Here is a 21949-nt window from a genome sequence, read left to right on the forward strand (position 1 = left end):
TCCTCTCTGTCTCTCTCTCTTCTCTGTCTCTCTCCTGTTTCTCTCTCCTGTCTTTCTCCTCTGTCTCTCTCTTTCTCTCTCTCCCCTCTCTGTCTCTCTCCTCTGTCTCTATCTCCCTCCTCGCTGTCTCTCTCTCCTGTCTCTCCTCTCTATATCTCTGTCCCCTCTCTCCTCTCTCTCTCCTGTCTCTCTCGTCTTTCTCTCTCTCTCCCTGTCTTTCTCCTGTCTCTCTCTCCTGTGTGAGTCTGTCTCTCCTGCTTCTCTCTCTCTATCTCTCTCTCTCCTTTCTCTGTCTCTCTCTCTCTCTGCTGGTCTTTCCTTGCCTCTGCAAGCTGCTTGTGCTGCTGTTCTCCCCTCTCCTTCCGCTTTCCCTAGGGGAGGAGCTACTCTTTCTTCCCTCAAGAAGAAAGGTGGGGGTGGTTGTGAGAGGTTCAACCCTTGAAATTAGTCGAAGGCTCAACTCCTCAAACCAGGGATGTCTCGCCTTGCCTGTCCTGGAAGGCTCAACCCCTCAAACCAGGGGGTGTCTCGCCTTGCCTGACCTGAAAGGCTCAACCCGTCAAACCAAGGGGTGTCTTGCCTGTTCTGGAAGGCTCAACCCCTCAAACCAGGGGATGTCTTGCCTTGCTTGTCCTGGGAGGTTGATCTGTTTCCCCCCTTTCCCCCTCTGAAGGTCCTTTGCACACTTCCCACTCGTGCTGTCCTCTCTGGCTGCTCCCCCAAAGCAGAATCAGGACCCTCTTAGTATTGGGGGGCCCACGGCAGGATACACCCTAAGCCACATGAGGCAGCTACCAACCACAGAGAGGACCCACTCACTCCGTCCAGCAGTAGGACTTCTCACCATCCACACAAACACCAGCACAAGCAGGATCGTTTGTGATCCATGCACACACACACATTTAGCCCTCCAGAACTTGACCACCAAGGAAATACTTTACTTGCTCCTGTGGCTTCTCCTTCCTTGGTCTGTGCATAGAGTCATTGCCGCAGTATATGAGGATCCTTTAAGCTAGGTTGCTGGCCAGTTTCTTTTTTTTCTGCCTTGCTGAGAGCTCGGGTTATTCCTGGCACTGGGTGGGTCTTGATTTCTCACCCCTGAGGCCACCACAAGGGAACTGGGTGCACCTCCTCAGGAGAGAGAACCAGAGACCATCCCCGGAGGGGAATGTAATCCCCAAAGAGCCCCTAATTGTTATATATAAAGTTTTAGTGCCATAAAAGGAATAGCACTCGAATATAAAATTTTCTTTTTAATTCTCAGCAAGACAAGATACTTCTATATAGAAGAGTGCACCCTTAGAGATGGAACAATGGTGAGCACACACTTGGACAAGGGTGGGGAAGGGATTCTTATATATGAGGCATGTGGCCCCTGCTGCTGTGTCTTCCCCTATTGGCTAGGGTTAGACCGCACAGGCTAAACTAATTCTGATTGGCTAATTTAAAGAGAATGACGGGGGTGAGTGGTTTGGGGGGAGTCAGGGCAGAGCAGGTAGCTGGTAAGCGGAATGACTTATGGTGGAGTAGGTGATCAGAATGAGTCAGGGTGGAGTAGGTAATTGAAAAAGGTTGCTTTACAAGGAAGTTAAGTTTAAAAGTAGAAGGCAAAGAATTGAACATACTGACATATTAATTCTTCGAAAAGAAATTTAGAACTGATATCTAACACTGAAGGAGGCTTAGCTTAGGGTTTTATGTTAGGGTTTTGGATTAGAGCATAGCATCTTTTATTTAAGATAAATCTAATTCTTAATATGGAATTCAAAAGTAGGCTTATGAGGAACCCTGAAAATTATATACAAAGTTTATTTTGTGTATTTGAATTCTTTTTTCTCTTTGGAAAAAGCATGTATTCCCCAAAGGAGTCCATGCTGTCCCCCCAGGCTTAGGAATGTGCTTGTGCTCATCTTCAGCAATTCATAGTTGTCTTGGGATACATTTATAGGGGACCCTCAATTTTAAAAACCACTTCTTTGAATCAGAGAGAAAACTCGAGAGGCATTTGCGAGGTTAAATGAGAGTGACCAATGCTTTACAAGAGTAGGTCTCGAAATGTGGTACTTTTCTTAGGTTATCTCATTTTATTTTCATCACAAACGGTGAAGAAATGGTCAGCCACATTAAAGAGCAGATATTGAGACTCAGCAAGTGAGAAAACCTGTCCTGGTTTACACAACCAGGAAGAGGAATCCTCACCCCACTTCTGTCTGCCTCCAAAGCTCAAGGAGAGTGAGCTTCACTTCACCATATTTGCTCATCCTCTTACTAGTTTAACTCTTAAGATAATCCTGAGATATAAACAAGAAAACTATTATGAACCCCTTATTTGAGTGAGAATATATGTCTAAAAATGATTTTTTTAAAACACTAGTAAAGGTCACAAAGCCAGTGAATGATAAGGGATGGGCACCTCTGGCTCCTATAGTTAGTTCATCCTTCAAAGAACAAAAATAACCCCCATTTATTGAGTGCCTACTATCTCTAGATATGTTTTTAATATATGTTATCTCCATTTAATACCTACCACATTCCTGTAAGGTAGGTATCATTATACCTATTTTACAGATCAGAAAAACAAACAAACAAACAAAAAACATGACTTCTAGGGAAAGATGCTGAATAGGACACATTCTTCTACGTCCATTCCTTTCTGAAGATCTTCCTAATATGACAGGTAGAGATTTGTCTTAAGATTTAAAACCACAAGGATGAAGAGACAGGCAGAAGAGCTTCACCATCAACATTGCAGAAACTGGAAAGGAGACAGAGAACTAGAAGCAACATAACTGAGTCCTAAGCTTCCAGAAAGGAAAGCTGAGAAACAACCAGACCCACACCATAGAACCCTCCAAAGACTCAGGAATTGGCACTGTCATGTCCCTCTAGAGCTAGAGGTGAAGGGGAAGAGCTAAAATAAGTGAGATTGTTTGGATATCTATTTAAAAACTAGTCATGTCCCTTCTACCAATTTGGAAAAAGAAAAAAAAATTCTCCACTCCATACTATGGTTTATCCTTTGAAGAAGTTTTACTAGTGGGGAAGTTGAGTGCAGAAGATGCCTTGCTGAAAATGGAGGGATCGGGTAGATAAATGCATACTGGATACTGGGGCACCCAGTCTTCTCTTTCCACTTGGCTCTGATAATACTGGCAGCCAGGGACTCACCCTCCGGTAAAGAGAACAATAGAATATTTTCTGGAGATTTTGACCAATCCAAGAAGAAAGATTTAAAGTTATCAACATTAGAGATTTTCCGATTCAACGTCCAGGCCATAGCTAGGAGCAACGCTATAGAAGCATATTGCTGGCAAGAGCCACATACTCAGAATGTCCAAACAGGGGTTTGGTCTCCACACTTACATATGAGCAGACAACTAAGGATTCTCAGGCTTTTGGGAAAACCCTCTAATATGACTGATAAAGACTAAAACAAATGAACAGGGAAAACATTAGCAAAAAGTATAAGAGAGGTAAGAGAAAGCTATGACAACCAAAAAACAGACAACCAGACAAAAACAAAAAAACAAACAAACAAAATAGATACCAAGAAAATAGCTTTCAGAGAGCAAAAATTTGCTTTGGGAAAAAAATTACAGCATGAATGGAAAAATCCGAAGAAGATTTAGAAGATACATTTAAAGAAAATTTCCAGAATAATGAGCAAACAAAGATATAAAATAAGGGTAAATATAAGAACATTTAATGGCCACGTGAGGAGTACTAGTTTCTAAATAATAGGTATAGAAAAAGAAAAAGAGAAAATGGAAGGGGGCAATAATTATTACATATTTTAAGAAAAAGAGTACAGAACCGAAGAACGTAAGTTTTCAGATTAAATAAGCCTGTTAAATGCCCAGCACAATGAATAAATCATAAAATTTCAAAACATCCAACACAAGTATATATGACTAGAAGTTTCTAGAGAAGAAAACTGTTACATCCAAAGGATCAGGCATCAAAATAACTCCAGCCTTCTCAACAGCAATGTGTGAAAAGGTAGAAAATGAGAACAATGCCTTCAAATTCTGAAGGAAACAATTTCCAACCTAGAATTCAATAGTCAACCAAACTATTAGTCAAGTATGAATACAATAAAAATATTTTCATGGATATATGATTATTTCAAAAAAAATGTATCTCCCGTGCAATCCTTCTTACAAAGCTGTTGTAAAATGTGCTTCACTAAAACAAGAAAGAAGCGGGCACTGCATGCAAGAGCCAGGAATCTATCCTTAAAGAGGCATGAAGGAAATCCCCAGGGTGATGGTGAAGGGAATCCCAGGAAGACAGCTGTGCAGGAATAGAGATAAACAGTCTAGACTGGATTATGTCTGAGGAGAGACATTTTCAGGAAGATGAAAAATGTGACTAATGCACCTGAGCATGATGAAAGGGAACTAGATAACTAGAGAAGAGTTTGGGATTGGATTAGGAAGGAGATGTAGAAAAGTCAACATGTGTAAACAAGACTATTACTAATTCCAGGGAAAGCCAAAAATTGTGCAAGTAAAGAAAACTAATCATAGTTTACTACAACTCAGTTGAGCCTACCATTTATGTATTCATAATAATGGAAATACTGAATATTGATCTAATTAAAATTATTATGCCAGACACAACTGCATTGGAAAGATGGAGGCATGTTGGGATAAAACCAAAGGAGCAAGAATGTGAGCTAAATCTTCATCTACCAACTTGAATATTCAATAACTAATGCCTAAAATGAAAAAGAAAGAACAATAAAATTATACTCTTTAGGGACATGGTGGAGATCACCCAACAATACATAGCTAAAGAGAGGTAAAAGTGGTTGCTTCTTGGCTGGGAGAGATTAGAAGTGGGGTAAGTAGATCATAGGACTGCCATTTTCTCCTTTTTAAAAAATAACAAATCTTTTAGAACTATTAATTCTTTAAGCGATATAAAGATATAGATAGTTGTAGATACAAAACTTGAAAAAATAAGAACATTAAAAAGACTGAAATAGAGCAAAATATGAATCGTGGTTATCTTTAGATGGTTTTGGTTTTCTTCTTTCTACTTTGCTGTATTTTTTATCCTGATAGCATTATATATATATATATACACACACCTCATTGTAAACAAGAAATTGAAACTCAGAAAAGTCAGATAAATTTCCTAATTTCAAATATCTTATAAGTGTTAGAGCTAGGATTCCACTGCAAGTCTGTCTCATTTGAATCATTTTTATCTTTCATCAAAGCATTCAATCTTTGTTAAAATCTGAGAGGCAAAATTGGCATGCCTCACCATTCTCTCCCATCTCTGAAGGTCCATAGTGCCTCTTTTGTACATCATACAAAGTGTAACACTTGATTGGTTTCATTATTTGTTTACTTGTCTATCTATATACTTATTCATATTCATCTAATTTCAGAAAGATGAGAGAATGGATTCCAAAGGTACATAGACTATTACAAACTAAAATAAAATAACAAAAATGAAACAAAGGACATTTGATTATTCAGGTTTTGTTTTGTCAGACTGCTAAATGAGTCACACTCAGTTTTCCTTCTCTGCTTGTGGAGGGTAAGTGTCCTGGGACTGAGTCCCAAGCTTCTTATGTTTTTCCATCAGTGCCTAGGAAAGTCCTGGGTACACAAATACTCAATGAATGTTTGTTGGTTTGACTTGCCAGCAAAGCTGTGGCTCCTAGGGAAGTGACTTCAGCTTCTTTATTTTCTTGGTGTGACTGTCTTAAAAGGGGAGTAAGTGAGCCTTTCTTTGTAACTGACTGTATTTGAGAATGCAGCATGACAGACAAAACATTCATCTCATTCATGGAGAATTGTAAAATCCAGCAGAAGAGCTCTCTTTTTAACCAGTGCTCACAATTTGTCCTTTTTCACCCTTCCTTGGCAAATCATGCAGTGTTCCTTCTTAAAAATGGGTAAAGTGCCAGCAGAACTTAGAAGAGGGACTGATTCTATCTCTATTCTGACCAGGTATATAGCAGACTGTAATTTAATGTCAGCACCTTTCTGTTGCCATAGTGAGATACATTTACTTCTGTTCAAAGATCATGCAGCCCTGACAAAGCAAATACCCTCTGACTCCCACTATTAATTATCCTTCAGTTGCTACAGAGTTTTCACCCATGTCCTCACTTAGGAGAGTTGGTGGTCGTGAAGCAGATGGAGTCCACAATCTCAAGAGCAGTTCTTAATGCTTTGAGCTCAAAGAGTGAGTAAGTCAATGCGTGAGGCTTTTAAGATGTAAATCCAATGTCTGCAGAGAAATCTGAAGCTGTAATATTAGAACAACGTTCAAATGAGGACTTCATTGACTAGCTCATTAAGAAGTCCTTTGATAATAGCATGTTGGTGAGACTTTTCTTAGAAGGCACATATTACAAATGATGATGTGCTAAGAAATCAACATAAAGGAAAACATAAAAATTTTCCTCCAGAGCCATCTTTTTTCTGTAGAACTTTAATGATGATACCTCATTCCTTTGTATCTTAATTTAAAAGGTTGATTATGCACCCACTATGATATGTCCAAAATGGTTTTAGGTGATGTGGATATAGTGATGAGCAAGACACGCCTAGTGTCTGCCTTCATGGAGTCTGTATTCTTGGCACTGTTGGTCCTAACATTATTTTGCTTAATATTTCGGCAAGAGAGGCAACGTTGGCTGGGTGTGGTGGCTCACACCTGTAATCCCAGAACTTTGGGGGCCAAGGTGGGCAGATCACCTGAGGTCAGGAGTTCAAGACCAGCCTGACCAACATGAAGAAACCCTGTCTCTCCTAAAAATACAAAATTAGCCAGGCATGGTGGTGCATGCCTGTAATCCCAGCTACTCGGGAGGCTGAGGCAGGAGAATCACTTGAACCCGGGAGACAGTGGTTGTGGTGAACTGAGATCACGCCATGCTCTTCTTGCACGCCAGTCTGGGCAACAAGAGCAAAACTCCATTTCAAAAAAAAAATTCTGCATTCTGGGCTGATACAAAGGCAATTCATCTGGTAATAATAGCAATAACATAAATAGCAGTAATAATAATACATTATTGAGTTCCTATTCTCTGCCAAAAATGGTTGATAAGCACCTTTGATATGGCTTATTTTACCTACTCCTCCTTATAACCTTAGAAGGTTTATTGTATCTGTTCAAAATTGAAAGAAGAAATTGAAACTCACAGAGGGTAAATAATTAAAGTTCATAACCAGTAAGTAGTACAGACACACCCAAACCCAGAGTTTCATGCTCATAGTCACCAAGTATTCAGAAACTTTTAGGACTCATCACAATATTAAAATCATGGAACTCGGAGCCACACAAAGTCAGATTACCCTGACCCTGGGTAATTTAACTTTTCTGGGTTTATGTAACGTATCTATAAAGTAGCAATAATAATATTACCACCTCATGCTGTTTTGGTAAAAAGTAAATAAGATAATGTATATTAAGGTATTTGGATAGTGCCTATACACATATATATGCTACTTAATAAACAGTAATTATTAACTCTGACCTAAGATGTGGCACAGTGCAGGTAGCAGAAGTTCTATCATTAATCATTTACAGACCCTTAGTATATTGCTTCAAACACATAAGGATAGAGGCAAGGTGGAGGGGAGATCTAAGAAATGGATTGAGTCAACATTTATGTAAATACTTATCTACTGAGAGCTTCTTCACCTCAGGATTTGAGTCACTTTAAATGCATCCTCCCTGCCCTCCTCTGCCTGGCTACCTTTGGAACTCCAACCCATTCTGCAAGGCACAGTTAAAATGCTGCCCATCCCTGAAGCTTTTTTATTTTCTAAAGTAGGAAGAGATTTCTCCCACCTTAGAACTCCTATAAACACCTGCACATTAGTTCTAGGCAGGCTTTAACAAAATCCTCAAGGGATGTTTGAAAATAGATTCCCAGGTCCAGCCTCCAGAGAATCTGATTCAGATAAGGCCAATGAATCTGAATTTAAAAACATTTATTTGTGTGATTTTGATGGGTGGACACATTTGAGAATCACGGCAGGACCATTTATGTGGCTCTCAATACATATACACTACTTTATATTGCAGTTATTTATTTATGTTTCATCTCTTTTCCTGAGAAGTTACCTTCCTGATAATCCAATGCAGAGACAAATTAAGAAAATCTGTAGGAAAGAATAGAACATCAAGTCCTTGCAACATTCTTCTGAGGTTATAATAATCTCCTCTAGGATGCTTTGCTGGATTTCCCTGGACTAGGTTCTTTTCCTGCTACATTCTCCCATTACAGATCTCCCTACAGCAGCACTGCTTATATTACTCGGAACTTGAATCTATTTTGCTAAAAAAAAAATGTTAAAAATTAAATTATCAGAAGGATATTGGGGATGCCTGCAGAGTAATCAAAATAGGATCTATATGGATATAGAGCCAGGCACATTAATGCCATCAGCATTAGCCTTTTATGTTGTGATTCTACTTTATGCCAAATGTCAACTTTATCCTGTTGGATATGCTGATCTTTTTTCTCTACATTCAGCCAGTTCTGTTCTCATGTTCTGGAAGCTTGTGACAGAGGGGGAGTATGCATTTCCAGATCAGAAGATCCAGAGTAAAAACTATTGGAATGGCCTAAGTCACGGTTCCAATCCTAGTCCAAGGCATCTGGCTAGGGATGTGAGAGATGATGAGTGACAGATACAGTGACAGCAAGTGGTTGATGGGATCTGAGTTGTGAGAGAGGGTCTGTGAAAAATGAAAGACCCTGCATAAGAAGAGGAGAAGCAGAAATATGGACATTGTTGTGAGTCAGGTCTTGACCCAACTCTGTGCTGCTTATTCTACTTTCTTGTGCACGATTGACTATGTGCGTTTAATAGAATGCAGTAAAGAATAGTGTTGGAGGGCAGCTGTGGAGTCCACTTGAGTGGGACTCTACCACTCTGCCACTTATCTACTTTATGGCCTTGAGAAAGGTACTTAATTTCTCTGGGTTGCAGTTTGTTCACCTAAAAACATGGCAATAAAAGTAATACTGTTTCAGAATTGGAGCAAAATTAGGATAATATACATAACATATTTAGAATAATGATGGGTATTCCTTACATAAGTGTTAGATATTAGCTACTATGAATTTTTCTGTTGTTCCACCGGATTGTAGGCCCCCTGAAGGCAGGCAACCTAGGGCTTCTTTCTCCCAGCACCTAGCACAATGGCTGTTACTTAGTAAGCAGTCAGCAATTATGTGTTGTTGTCAGTGAACACAGACTGAGTTCAGTGAGTAATGTCTTGGAAAGCCTCTACTGCACCTAGGACTTTCATCTATACTGAGACAGAAAAATGAAATCCTCTCTAGACTGGAGAGCAGAAGCCAGACATGTGGGCAACGAAACTGTAACTGTTTCCATGTCAAATTGACTTTGATTTTAGAGAATCACAGCACTGAGGAGTGTCATGTTTAAGCAGCAAATTCGTATAGCAAATTAACATGCCAAAAAAGGCATGCAAGACTCTTACTTTTTTTCCTCCTCTCTGGGGAATTTATCTTATTTTGGTTTTATCTTGGAATTTATCTTATCTTGAACTTATTCAGACTGCATTGGCTTAATTTGCTATCAACTGGGGCTGTATAGTGCACTGGAATTTAATGTGTTGTATATGTGAAATATTTACCAAATAACCGCATAACCAAGATATGGAGGACCTACTGTAAGAGGAGATTCTTGCAAAGCACCTTAAAAGCATACACTCAATAATCACATTGGCATGACTGCGTACAGGGAGATACTCAGTTGATTTAACATTTAAGTAGTAGCAGAATGACTTTTTGGGAATTTTGGAATTTGGAAACCTTTTAATTCTATGTATTGAATATCAATTATGTAATGTAGTCTAAGGTTGTATGCTTGAAACAGATTTCAAAAACAAAAGCAGCAGCAATGACAGCAAAAATGCGTGTCAAAAGCAATTGGTTTTAAATATAAATACATAATTTTAACAATCTTGAAGTTTAAAAAAGCCTATGAAAAACATAAACCCAGAGAGACAAACAAGAAAAGATTAATACATTTAACTACATAAAATTTAAAACTATATTACTGAAAAAAAATTTGAGACAGGGTCTCTGTTGCCCAGGCTGGGGTGCAGTGGTGTGATCACAGCTTACTGTAGCCTTGACTTCCCAGGCTTAAGGGCTCCTGTGATCCTCCTATCTCAGCCTCCCAAGTAGCTGGGACCACAGGCATGCATCACTACACTTGGCTAATGTTTAATTTTTTTGTTGTTGAAACGGAGTCTCCCTATGTTGCTCAGGCTGGTCTCGTACTCCTGGGCTCAAGTGATTCTCCTGCCTCAGCCACTCAAAGTGCTAGAATTACAGGTATGAACCACTGAGCCTGGCTTTAAAAGGTTTTAAAATCAAAAGCCAAATGGACAACCTAGAAAAAATACTCCTGAGATATGTTAAACAGAGTTAATTGACTCACCATTTTTAAGTGTGCTTACATATCAAAAAATCTAATAACTCATTAAAGATATGCAAAGCATATAAAAAGGCAGTTTGCTGAAAAAATACACATATAAATATATGCAGCTTCACTCAGCATTAAAGAAATAAAGTAAATCAATAATTCAATCTTTTTCACTTGTCAGATGAAGAACAGTTAATGTAGTAGTGTTGGCAAGGTGGTGGACAAAAAGTTATTCTTATATGTTTTTGACATCAAGGAGATTTGATGCAACATCTCTGAGGAGTCAGTTGATAATGTCTATAAAATTAGAAAATTAACATATTCTTTGCCCAGCATTTCCACTTTTATCAACTTTGCTTATAAACATAGACACAGAAGCCCATCAAGAATGCTCAAGGTAGTTTTGGTAATCATAGATAATTTTTTTTTTTTTTCGATGGTGTCTTGCTCTGTCACCCAGGGTGGAGTGCAATGGCATGATCTCGGCTCACTGCAATGTCCGCCTCCTGGGTTCAAGGGATTCTTCTGCCTCAGCCTCCTGAGTAGCTGGGATTATAGGCGCACGCCACCACACCCATCTAATTTTTGTATTTTTAGTAGAGACTGGGTTTCATCATGTTAGACAGGGTGGTCTTGAACTCCTGACCTCAGGTCATCCACCCGCCTCAGCCTCCCAAAGTTCTGAGATTACAGACATGAGCCATCACACCCAACAATCGAAGATAATTAAACCATTTTTCAAAATCCATCAATAAGTCAAATATTTTATGGTACATTTACACAATAAAATACAAATTAGCTACTTAAAAATAATTAGATCTATATGTGATGGTATGAATGGACATAGGCAATGTGTTATATAGAAAGGGTTTAACAATGTATGCTCCCATAGGAATGATAGTATGTTGCTATTGCCTTTAGGAAGGAGTACATATATGCAGAGAGAATCACTTAAAGGATACACAAGGAGTTGTTAATAATGGTTGCTTCATGGAACTGGAACTGAAAACTTGGAAGGGGAAGATAGCTTAGTTTTCATTGAATAATTGTTGTACTTAAAAAAAATTTGTAATTTTTAGTTTTCAGTGGACCAGACATTTTGCTTCTGGTTTATAATGTCTCATCTTCAAAGTCACCTGAGTTAGATTTAATTAGCTCCATTTTACAGACAGGGACATTGCGATTTGAAAGACTGAGTAACTAGTCTAAGGTTCACAGCTGGTGTCCTTGTTTCTTCATCAGTAGAAAGATTTACATAAACAGCAAGGTGTGCTGTTCTCAGTAGACTCACTTATGTTCATGATTTGGTACTTGCTCAAGCTGAAATCAATTTTTAGAAAAAATAAAATCTTTTACAAAGATTTTTACCTCAAAAATAGAAAAAACAAAGGGTTTCCTGCCTTACCTTCTACAAGGGTCTTCTCTGAAATTCCAAGCATCAGGGTGTTATAACAGACTCTAAAAAGGGTTTCCTTTTTTATTTCCTTTAACATTGCTTGAGACTGAGAAGACGGTAAGTGAAATAAAACAAAGGAAATAAAAAGTATCATCACTGGGTTTCAGAATCAGCATGGTTTATGCTAAGGGAAAGACTTGGAAACCTTGATTCAACATATAATTCTAAAAGGAGACAGGAAGAAATCCCATCTTGTTTCCTCTGATTCTACCTTTGGGATGGGTAGGTATGTTACACAATAAGAATAACATTAAAATGACTGCTATAAAAATAGTGGTTAAAAGCCTGGGTCCGGAATGAGAAAGGTAGATATTGAATTTACCTGAGTACAACTAGGCAGACTCAAGTGAGTTGATTTTACCCACTCCTCCACTCAAATATTGGGTATGGCTTTGCAAAAACATTCAACCAGTTATCTGCATAATTGGTCGTAACTTTCCATGTGACTATAATAAATATAAACTTGCTAATGAGAAAAGTGTAATTTTAGTGTTTAAACTATTTTTTCCCAAATAATAGTTCCTAGATGCGGTTTTATGAGCCTTATTGGGTACCCACACAAAGGAGATAGAATTGTCTGTTGGACTTTTGGAAAACTTTCTTGGTTTTCAAAAAGGTACGTTTCTAAAGGATTTTTATGTGTAGTTTTGACTAAAAAAGGCTTTGCCTTACTTTTTGTTTTTAAAATCTAACCTCAACATTAATATGTCACTATACTAGTTATAACGATAACAAATTATTTCACCTCTATGAGCCTGAGTACCTTTAACTGTATACACTATACAGATGTGAAGATAGAAAGTGACACAAAAATGAAACATGTACTGACCACCCTCATAAACAGATCCCTTAGGCATATAGAATGTCTGTGCCCGGTTGATTAGTGAAGGAACGTGTACCCACCCAAAAGAAAAACTCTGACATAAGTACTTTTAGATATTTAGTTTTTTAATATTCCAAGTAATTATCACAACATTAAGGTGCATTCAAGTTTGTCTGTTAACGTGATATACCTCCAGGCAACCTTTAGGGTACTGTACAGATACAATGGCTGAGAAGGCTGGGATGAAAAGACCTGTGCAAAGCGGGACTCTGAGGCACATAAGGAAGGCCTCAAAGTTACATTTCCTTGACTTCATGTTTAAAACACCAAAAGCAATGGCAACAAAAGCCAAAATTGACAAATGGGATCTAATTAAACTAAAGAGCTTCTGCACAGCAAAAGAAACTACCAGCAGAGTGAATAGGCAACCTACAGAATGGGAGAACATTTTTGCAATCTACTCATCTGACAAAGGGCTAATATCCAGAACCTACAAAGAACTCAAACAAATTTACAAGAAAAAAACAACTCCACCAAAAAGTGGGCAAAGGATATGAACAGACACTTCTAAAAAGAAGACATTCATGCAGCCAACAGACACATGAAAAAATGCTCATCATCACTAGCCATCAGAGAAATGCAAATCAAAACCACAATGAGATACCATCTCACACCAGTTAGAATGGCAATCATTAAAAAGTCAGGAAACAACAGGTGCTGGAGAGGATATGGAGAAATAGGAACACTTTTACACTGTTGGTGGGATTGTAAACTAGATCAACCTTTGTGGAAGTCAGTGTGGTGATTCCTCAAGGATCTAGAACTAGAAATACCATTTGACCCAGCCATCCCATTACTGGGTATATACCCAAAGGATTATAAATCATGCTGCTATAAAGACACATGCACACATATGTTTATTGTGGCACTATTCACAATAGCAAAGACTTGGAACGAACCGAAATGTCCATCAGTGACAGACTGGATTAAGAAAATGTGGCACATATACATCATGGAATACTATGCAGCCATAAAAAAGGATGAGTTCGTGTCCTTTGTAGGGACATGGATGCAGTTGGAAACTATCATTCTCAGCAAACTATCGCAAGAACAGAAAACCAAACACCGCATGTTCTCACTCACAGGTGAGTTTGAACAGTGAGAACACTTGGACACAGGAAGGGGAACATCACACACCAGGGCCTGTTGTGGGGAAGGGGGAGGGGGGAAGGATAGCATTAGGAGATATACCTAATGTAAATGACGAGTTAATGGGTGCAGCACACCAACATGGCACATGTATACATATGTAACAAACCTGCATGTTGTGCACATGTACCCTAGAACTTAAAGTATAATAAAAAAGAAAAAAAAGTTACATCTCCTTTGCCTGTTTTCTTGCAGGCCACATACCCTAGCCCAGCCCTGTCAGAATGAGTGAGAACCAGGTTCTGCCTTTGCCCACACTAAACCACTGCCTTCAAGGCCCCATAAAGACCCAGTGTCTCCAGACAGCCTTTCTGTCTTCTTAACATTCAGAGCTCCATGAACCAGAATGAAAGTTTTGGAACATGATACAAGGACAAGACCCAAGAAGTAAACACCACTAAGGTTAACCTTGCTTTAGAGGTTAGAGGAAACACTGCAAGGACACCACACCATAGACTACGAAACCCCCAAATGTGTTGAAATGATGCTGATTCCATTTACCTCCATATTGCCTGATAATACCCAGGTGCTACCATGGCAGCTTAAGGTGGTGTTTGCTGGGAGCTATGATACTCTTTCAGAAGTAATAGCACTGCTAGTAAAAGTAGTTGGTTCCAGGCAATGTTCTATGCACATGACCCATTTCATCTTCTTATAAACCTTGTGAAGTATATATTATTTTCATCCTCATTTTATAGATGCAGAAAAGGAAGCATAGATGTAAATTTCAAAGATTACACGGCTATTTATTGTTGGAGCTGAGATTTGAATTCAGGTTGTCTGTCTTCAGGGACTGTGCTCTTAATCTCAGTGGTCGTCAAACTTTTCTGTAAAGAGCCAAGTAGTAAATATTGTGGGTTTATATACATTCTCTATTGCATATCCACTGGTTTTCAAACGTAATCCTATACAAATTCAAAAACCATTCTTAGCTCATAAGAACTACACAAAAACAGACTGCAAGTCCAATTTGGCATTTACTGTTCATATTGAGCAAGGGTTTAAGAACATAGTGAGTACACTATTCCACAGTCCCCTTAGGCAAATCCTATATGTTTATAGTACTATTAGATTTCTGTTGACAAAATAATTCACAATTCTGACTTCATCTCTCTCTCTCTCTCTCTCTGATTTTGTCCAAATTTATGAGGTTTAGTTGCATTTTCAAGTTAGTCTTCCTGCTAACTAGTGATTCTGTTGTTGAACATTTAAGAAGGGACTGTCAGGATTGAATAAGAGAGTCTCTTCCATTCACTTTTTTTTTTTTTTTTTTTGAGAAAGGATCTCACTCTGTTGCCCAGGCTGGTGTGCAGTGGTGCAATCACAGATAACTGCAGCCTCAGCCTCTTAGATTCAAGTTCCTCCCGCCTCAATTTCTGAGTAGCTGGGACTACAGATGTGCACCACCATGCCTAGCAAATTTTTTATTTTTTGTAGAGACAGGACCTCACTATGTTGCCCAAGCTAGTCTCAAACTCCTGGACTCAAACAATGCTCCTGCCTTGGCCTCCCAAAGTGCTGTGACTACAGGTGCGAGTTACTGCATCCAGCTCTTATAGTCACTTTTAATCTATCATTGGCTTTCTCATTAGGTTGTATTTTTATAGAAGGAAGTGACTTTAGACAGTATGGCACTAGACTAGAGGCTGTGTTTTTCTTTGATAAAGGCATAAATGAGATAAATGGCTCTAAGACTTTAGGCTTGTCCCTTTTCTGAGAAGTGACATTTGGGAGGTCACATTTAGTCAAAGCAGTTTTGCTAGTATAAATTTACCAGGATCCTGACACGTAATCCTGTATCATTTGCAGTAAGGTTAAAATGGTTTATGAAAGAAGGTGGTTCATGAAATGGATTAATATCAAGCTGGAACTTCATGCTTTCTAGGTACCTGCTGTAATCTTGGAGATTCAAAATGTCATCATGGCATTCTAGGCTAGACTGGTAGTGGAGAAATCACTGTGAGTTATTGGATTTGCTCAAGATAAAATCTTGAACTTGCAAATAAATCTTCAGCTTTTTTAAAACACTCTTGTGGTAAATAACATACAACTCAGATTCATGTAATGGATGTAAGAAAATCATTGCTTTGGTTATTTCAGTATGAAACTCAAGAGAAAACCTACAGAAGTGTTTTTAAAATTATTCTGACCACAACCCAAGGTAAAACATATGCCAAAAAATATATCATGACATAATAAATGAAGCTGGGATTGTATATATATGTCTACTTCCAAGTATATGAAACGGAAGCAACAGTGTCAGAAGCAGTACTATGCTTACTACATTTGAGGCATTTCTGGTATTTTCTATTCTATTTAATTAAATTTTTAGTACCTCTTATTATTGCTACATTTATTTCATAACTCATTAATGGGTTTTGACTCACAGTTCAAAAACACTGCTTTAGAGAATCCAAATGTTCACACTATCCATATTTATAAGAACTAATTGTTTTGGGGTTCTTATGTATTCTTATAGCTTAGTTTGATCTATTTGCTAAGACCTGGCTATGTGAGAACTGCAAAGAGTTATGCCTTCAACTACCTAAGCCAAGAATTTTCTGAGGTGGCAGGGGAACCAGGGTGAGCAAAAGGACATATCATCTCCACCCTCATTGAGCTTATGCTATAGTGGATGAAATAAACTCAGAATTCAAGGCGTTTGAGAAGAAAAGTCATTCCCTTGAGTAACTATGTTAAGTACATAAACAGGTTTAGTGGTGCTTTCTTAGTACAAGTTGTCTTCTTTTGATCTAGGAGAGTAAGTCCAATTTTTTTCTCATGAGAAAATGGAGCCTCGAAGAGTCTGTCATTTATCTCTGGTCTCTTCATTATTTTGAGTCCAAGTACGGGATTATTTGTAATATACATGCTGCCTCACATGATCGAGTGGGTTTTATGATAGAAAGGGAGTTTGGAGTTGAGATGAGGAAGTGATGATTAAGTCATATTAAAATGTTTGACTCTCAGATATCTTGGAAAGACTTTGAGAGGCACTGTAGCCAAACTTTTTCCTTCAGAAGGAGCTTATCTAGTTATTCTGGGTAATAGAGACAAACTAGGTCTTTTAAAGAGACAAATTATACCATTTAATGTTTCACAATATTTTCTGAAAAAACTCTTAAAATCCCTTATTTGGAATTAAATTCATCTAAATCCTTTTTTCACAAACCAGGAAACAGAGTCAAACATTTTCTCAGTGATCAAGGCAAGAAACCAAAGATTGTCACCTGCACAGGAGAATCTATGATTTGTTCTTCTCATCATTATACATTTCACAAGCAGTGACTCAAAAAACCTATAAACTAATCAACTATTGCTTCTTCTAGGGACTGAAATTTTAAGATTTCAGACGTGGAGGATCGACTCTACTTCAAAGCAAAATTCAGTGGACTTCTGCACACATATCCATTCTAATCTGTTACAAGTCTGCACTTTGGAGATTAGTTCATGCTACACACTTAGAGGTGTAATAGTTTCCTACTTGGGAAAATTGAAATTACTTGGATACAAAAGAGTGGTTGTAGTAAGAAAAGAGGCAAGGAGAACATTTTAAAGTGCGGATCCTCAGTAAAGTCATACATATGATGCACCTGGGAGCAGATCTTTCTGAAGTCATTCTGCGCTCAGAGATGTTTCTCCTTACCTTGCTGCCTATGTCAAATTCTCTGTGATATGTTCTTAGAGTCCCATGACCTCTCTTCTTAACTTGCAGCGGGAGCTTGAATTTCCCATTAATTTTTGTGACTATTTAGTCTATAAGAGTCTCTGTCTTTATAGGGCCCTTACTTGACTACAGACTCCATAAAGGCAGAGATTCTATTTTTACTCTATTATTATTGTATTCCCAGCACTAAGCACTATGATTAATACATAATAAGTGTTCAATAGATGTTTATTGGCTGATTAGATTGGCATTTTAAGGTAGCCTGAGATCATGTTATTTATTAGCTACTAAAGAGAAATTGGTAATTACTCATGATATTCTTCTTTTTTGTTGTTTTACAGTCAACTTTGACCACTTTGAAATTTTGCGAGCCATTGGGAAAGGCAGTTTTGGGAAGGTGAGAACAAATTGAAATGATTAAGCACCAGCAGGGTTATGTAGCCCAGGGAACAGAGGGTCCAGAAATGTTCATATTATTGAGTTGCTGGGACCAAAAGGAAAGATAATTAAGTGAAAATGTTTTTATAATGGATTTTTATAAAATTATCACCACTGTTTAAGAAAAGTGCATGACAGGCAGCTACATAATGAACATACACTGTTCTCTAGAATAATCTCATTAAACTCAAATCTGTTTAGTCTCAGTAAACTTTAAGACTTTTCTTTCTACCCTAAAGGAGATGAAGATTTCAGAATCATTTTCAGATTTTACCAGCTGTACACCCAGTAATAGTTATCTCGTTTATGGAAGAGTTAATTATTTTCATGTGGGAAAGAAGCCACCTGATTTCTATTTGTTTCCTCATTTGTATAATGTTTTTATCTTAAGAAATATACATATTCAGTCTAATTTTTTTTGCAAGAAACTTCTGTATTCAAACCCTGATTACTAGTTTCTCAATGGAGACATACTTTAAGAGAATAATATTTCATATTAAACTTGCATTTTAAAATCATTTTCTGTTTACTTTATCAGGTATTATATAGACCTCTAAAGAAATTTCAGAAACATGGACATTATATTTAGTGTTTTTCCAGTCCTTAAAGTCCTTTTTGGTTATATCATCTATGGTTGTAAACAGAAATTCTTTGCACAGTATTATTCAGCTTGACAGTTTAGTCATGTCTATTTCAGTCACTCAAAGCAGGATTAAGGATGTACTTGTTATTGGAATATTCCTGACATGGAGGCAGCTATTTTCACCAAAATGCTGTCTTAAGAACCCAAAAAGCAAAACCAGGCAAAACTGTTTGAGAAAAAAGAGATCCAAGAATTGAACTGGTGCATAGAAAAGAAAATGAAATTTTTAGTCTAAAATCAGAGCTAAGTGGGAACTTTTAGCATTGTGTAATTTGCAAATGTTAAGGATCCAAGCCACAGCAAAGAACATGTCTTGTTCTGTCTCTCATCACCATGATCCACTATCTCCCTAATCACTCTCTCACTCGGGTTTTCACCATTAGGTCTGCATTGTACAGAAGAATGATACCAAGAAGATGTACGCAATGAAGTACATGAATAAACAAAAGTGTGTGGAGCGCAATGAAGTGAGAAATGTCTTCAAGGAACTCCAGATCATGCAGGGTCTGGAGCACCCTTTCCTGGTTAATTTGTGGTGAGTAATTTTACTGGACCTCTGAATAGAGACATTCCTGATATTGGTGTGCTAGGGGAGGTCCCCAAATGCCTCTGGGACCTCAGCCCTGGCTGGTATCCAGGCTCTTGACATAACTGCAAGAAAGAGTTCAAGGATGAGTTGGAAAACAGTGAAAGTGCAGAGATTTATTGCAAAGTGAAAAGTACACACTCAAGAGAGGGGAGCGTGGGTGGACTCCGGTGAGTGTCATGTAAGGGGGTTTGAGGCTGCTGCCATATGGGTTTCTTTAACCAAGGGGTGAAACATTCATGAAGATCCCTGAAAAAAGATGGAGATTTCTTGGAACTGTGGTGCCACCTATTTTTACACCAAATATGAATGTTCCTGGAACTGTCATGGTGCTGGTGGGTGTATGATTTAGTATGTTACTGAGTGTACTATGAGGTTCTAGGCGAAATCTAGGTCAAATCCCGCACGATGGAGAGGACCCACAGACTCTCCGAAGGAAACGGACTGCTCCTGCAGGACCCAGGAGACTCCCCCAAAACTGTGAGTGCCCCACCTGCGGAAGTGGGGAAGGGAGACCCTCCTTTCCCAAACACACACCCCCACTGGGGAAGCTGAAGGTCTGTTTGCTGGAGAAGTTTCTGACTTTACCTGGAGCTGAGTCAATCTGAAGAGCCTAGTGAAATACACCAGGAGAGGAAGCCGCAGAAAGGCCCTGGGAGATTGCTGGGTCCCCAAGCATGCCATTCCTGCCTGGCACCACAGGGATCCAATGGGAGAGGAGACGGGGATAAAATTCTATAGGGAGAAGCAAATCTCTAGCGAACTTTGTAACAGTTTGAACAGGGTGAGAAAGCGCCTGGCCAGGACTCCGGGGAGGGCACAAATCCAGTGTGCAGACTCCACAGGCAGGGGATAAACCAAGCCCTTTTCTTTTGCAGCTGGGAGGTCGGTAGCCTGGGGCAGGTTGCCGGTATTGCTTCTCTGCTTGGAAACAACCTGGCAGCTGTGTGTGTGTGTGGTGGTGGGGTGGGGGGTAGGGGCGGTGGGGGGAACACGGTGGGAGTGAGACTGGCCCTGACAATCCGCAGAGACAGCCATAATCCTCCTAGGCACACAACTCCAGTGACCTGGGAATCCCAGCCCCATCCCCCACAGCAGCAACAGCAAGGCCCATCCAAGGGAGTCTTGAGTTCAGAGACACCTAGCCCTGCCCCCACCTGATGGTCCTTCCCTACTCACTCTGGTATCAGAAGACAAAAGGCATATATCTTGGGAGTTCTAGGGCCCTGCCCACTGCCAGTTTCTCCCCATACCACCACAGCTGATGCTCTCTGGAAAAGCGCCACCCCCTGGCAGGAGGACAACCAGCACAAACATAGAATATTAACCAAAGCTAAGAACCCTTACAGAGTCCATTGCACTCCCTGCCACCTCCAACAGAATAGGCACTGGTATCCACAGCTGAGAGACTCACAGACGGTTCACATCACAGGACTCTGTGCACACAACTTCCAGTACCAGAGACAACGATCACTGCAGTTCAGCTCACAGGAAACCATATCCATAGAAAAAGGAGGAGAGTACTATATCAAAGGAACACCCCGTGGGACAAAAGAATCTGAACAAGACCTTCCCTTTGAAAGAGCCTACCCAAGTGAGAAGGAACCAGAAAACCAACCCTGGTAATATGACACAACAAGGCACTCGATGGCCCAAAAAAATCACAGTAGTTCACCAGCAATGGATCCAAACCAAGAAGAAATCCCTGATTTACCTGAAAAAGAATTCAGGAGGTTAGTTATTAAACTAATCAGGGAAGGGCCAGAGAAAGGCAAAGCTCAATGCAAGGGAATCCAAAATACAAGATGTGAAGGGAGAAATACTCAAGGAAATAGATAGCTTAAAGAAAAAACAATAAAAAATTCAGGAAACTTTAGACACACTTTTAGAAATGCAAAATGCTCTGGAACGTCTCAGCAATAGAATTGGACAAGTAGAAGAAAGAAATTCAGAGCTCGAAAACAATGTCTTCAAATTAACACAATCGAACAAAGACAAAGAAAAAAGAATAAGAAAATACAAACAAAACCCCCAAGAAGCCTGAGATTATGTTAAATGACCAAACCTGAGAATAATCGGTGTCCCTGAGGAAGAAGAGAATTTTAAAAGCTTGGAAGATATATTTGAGGGAATAATTGAGGAAAACTTCCCCGGCCTTGCTAGAAATCTAGACATCCAAATACAAGAAGCACAAAGAACATCTGGGTAATTCATTGCAAAAAGATCTTTGCTTAGGCACACTGTCTTCCTTTTGGTGGGTTAATGGTCTCGCTGACTTCAGGAGTGAAGCTGCAGACCTTCGCAGTGAGTGTTACAGCTCTTAAAGGCAGCGCGTCTGGAGTTGTTCATTCTTCCAGGTGGGTTCGTGGTCTCGCTGGCCTCAGGAGTGAAGCTGCAGACCTTCGCGGTGAGTGTTACAGCTCAAAAAGGCGGCGTAGACTCAAAGAGTGAGCAGCAGCAAGATTGTGAAGAGTGAAAGAACAAAGCTTTCACAGTGTGGAAGGGGACCCAACCAGGTTGCCACTGTTGGTTCAGGCAGCCTGCTTTTATTCCCTTATCTGATCCCACCCACATGCTGCTGATTGGTCCATTTTACAGAGAGCTGATTGGCCCATTTCATAAAGAGCTGATTGGTCCGTTTTGACAGGGTGCTGATTGGTGCATTTACAATCCTTTAGCTAGACACAG

General features: G+C 39.2%; 1 protein-coding gene across 3 annotated transcripts in view; it reads left to right on the plus strand.

Moving 5' to 3' along the window:
- The window catches only part of STK32A (serine/threonine kinase 32A), a 151812-nt gene that overhangs the window by 24444 nt on the left and 105419 nt on the right, over nt 1–21949 (plus strand). For 2 of the 3 annotated variants that reach the window (XM_005558160.5, XM_015452097.4), the window contains exons 3-4: nt 17936–17991; nt 19059–19210. In XM_005558160.5, coding sequence (XP_005558217.1) covers nt 17936–17991; nt 19059–19210 — 208 coding nt within the window. Of the gene's footprint in view, nt 1–12414; nt 12512–17935; nt 17992–19058; nt 19211–21949 lie in introns of all 3 variants that reach the window. The other variant, XM_073994543.1, reaches the window with a different exon arrangement.

The sequence above is a fragment of the Macaca fascicularis genome, chromosome 6 (assembly GCF_037993035.2).
Source record: "Macaca fascicularis isolate 582-1 chromosome 6, T2T-MFA8v1.1".
In the NCBI taxonomy this organism is placed as follows: Eukaryota; Metazoa; Chordata; class Mammalia; order Primates; family Cercopithecidae; genus Macaca; species Macaca fascicularis.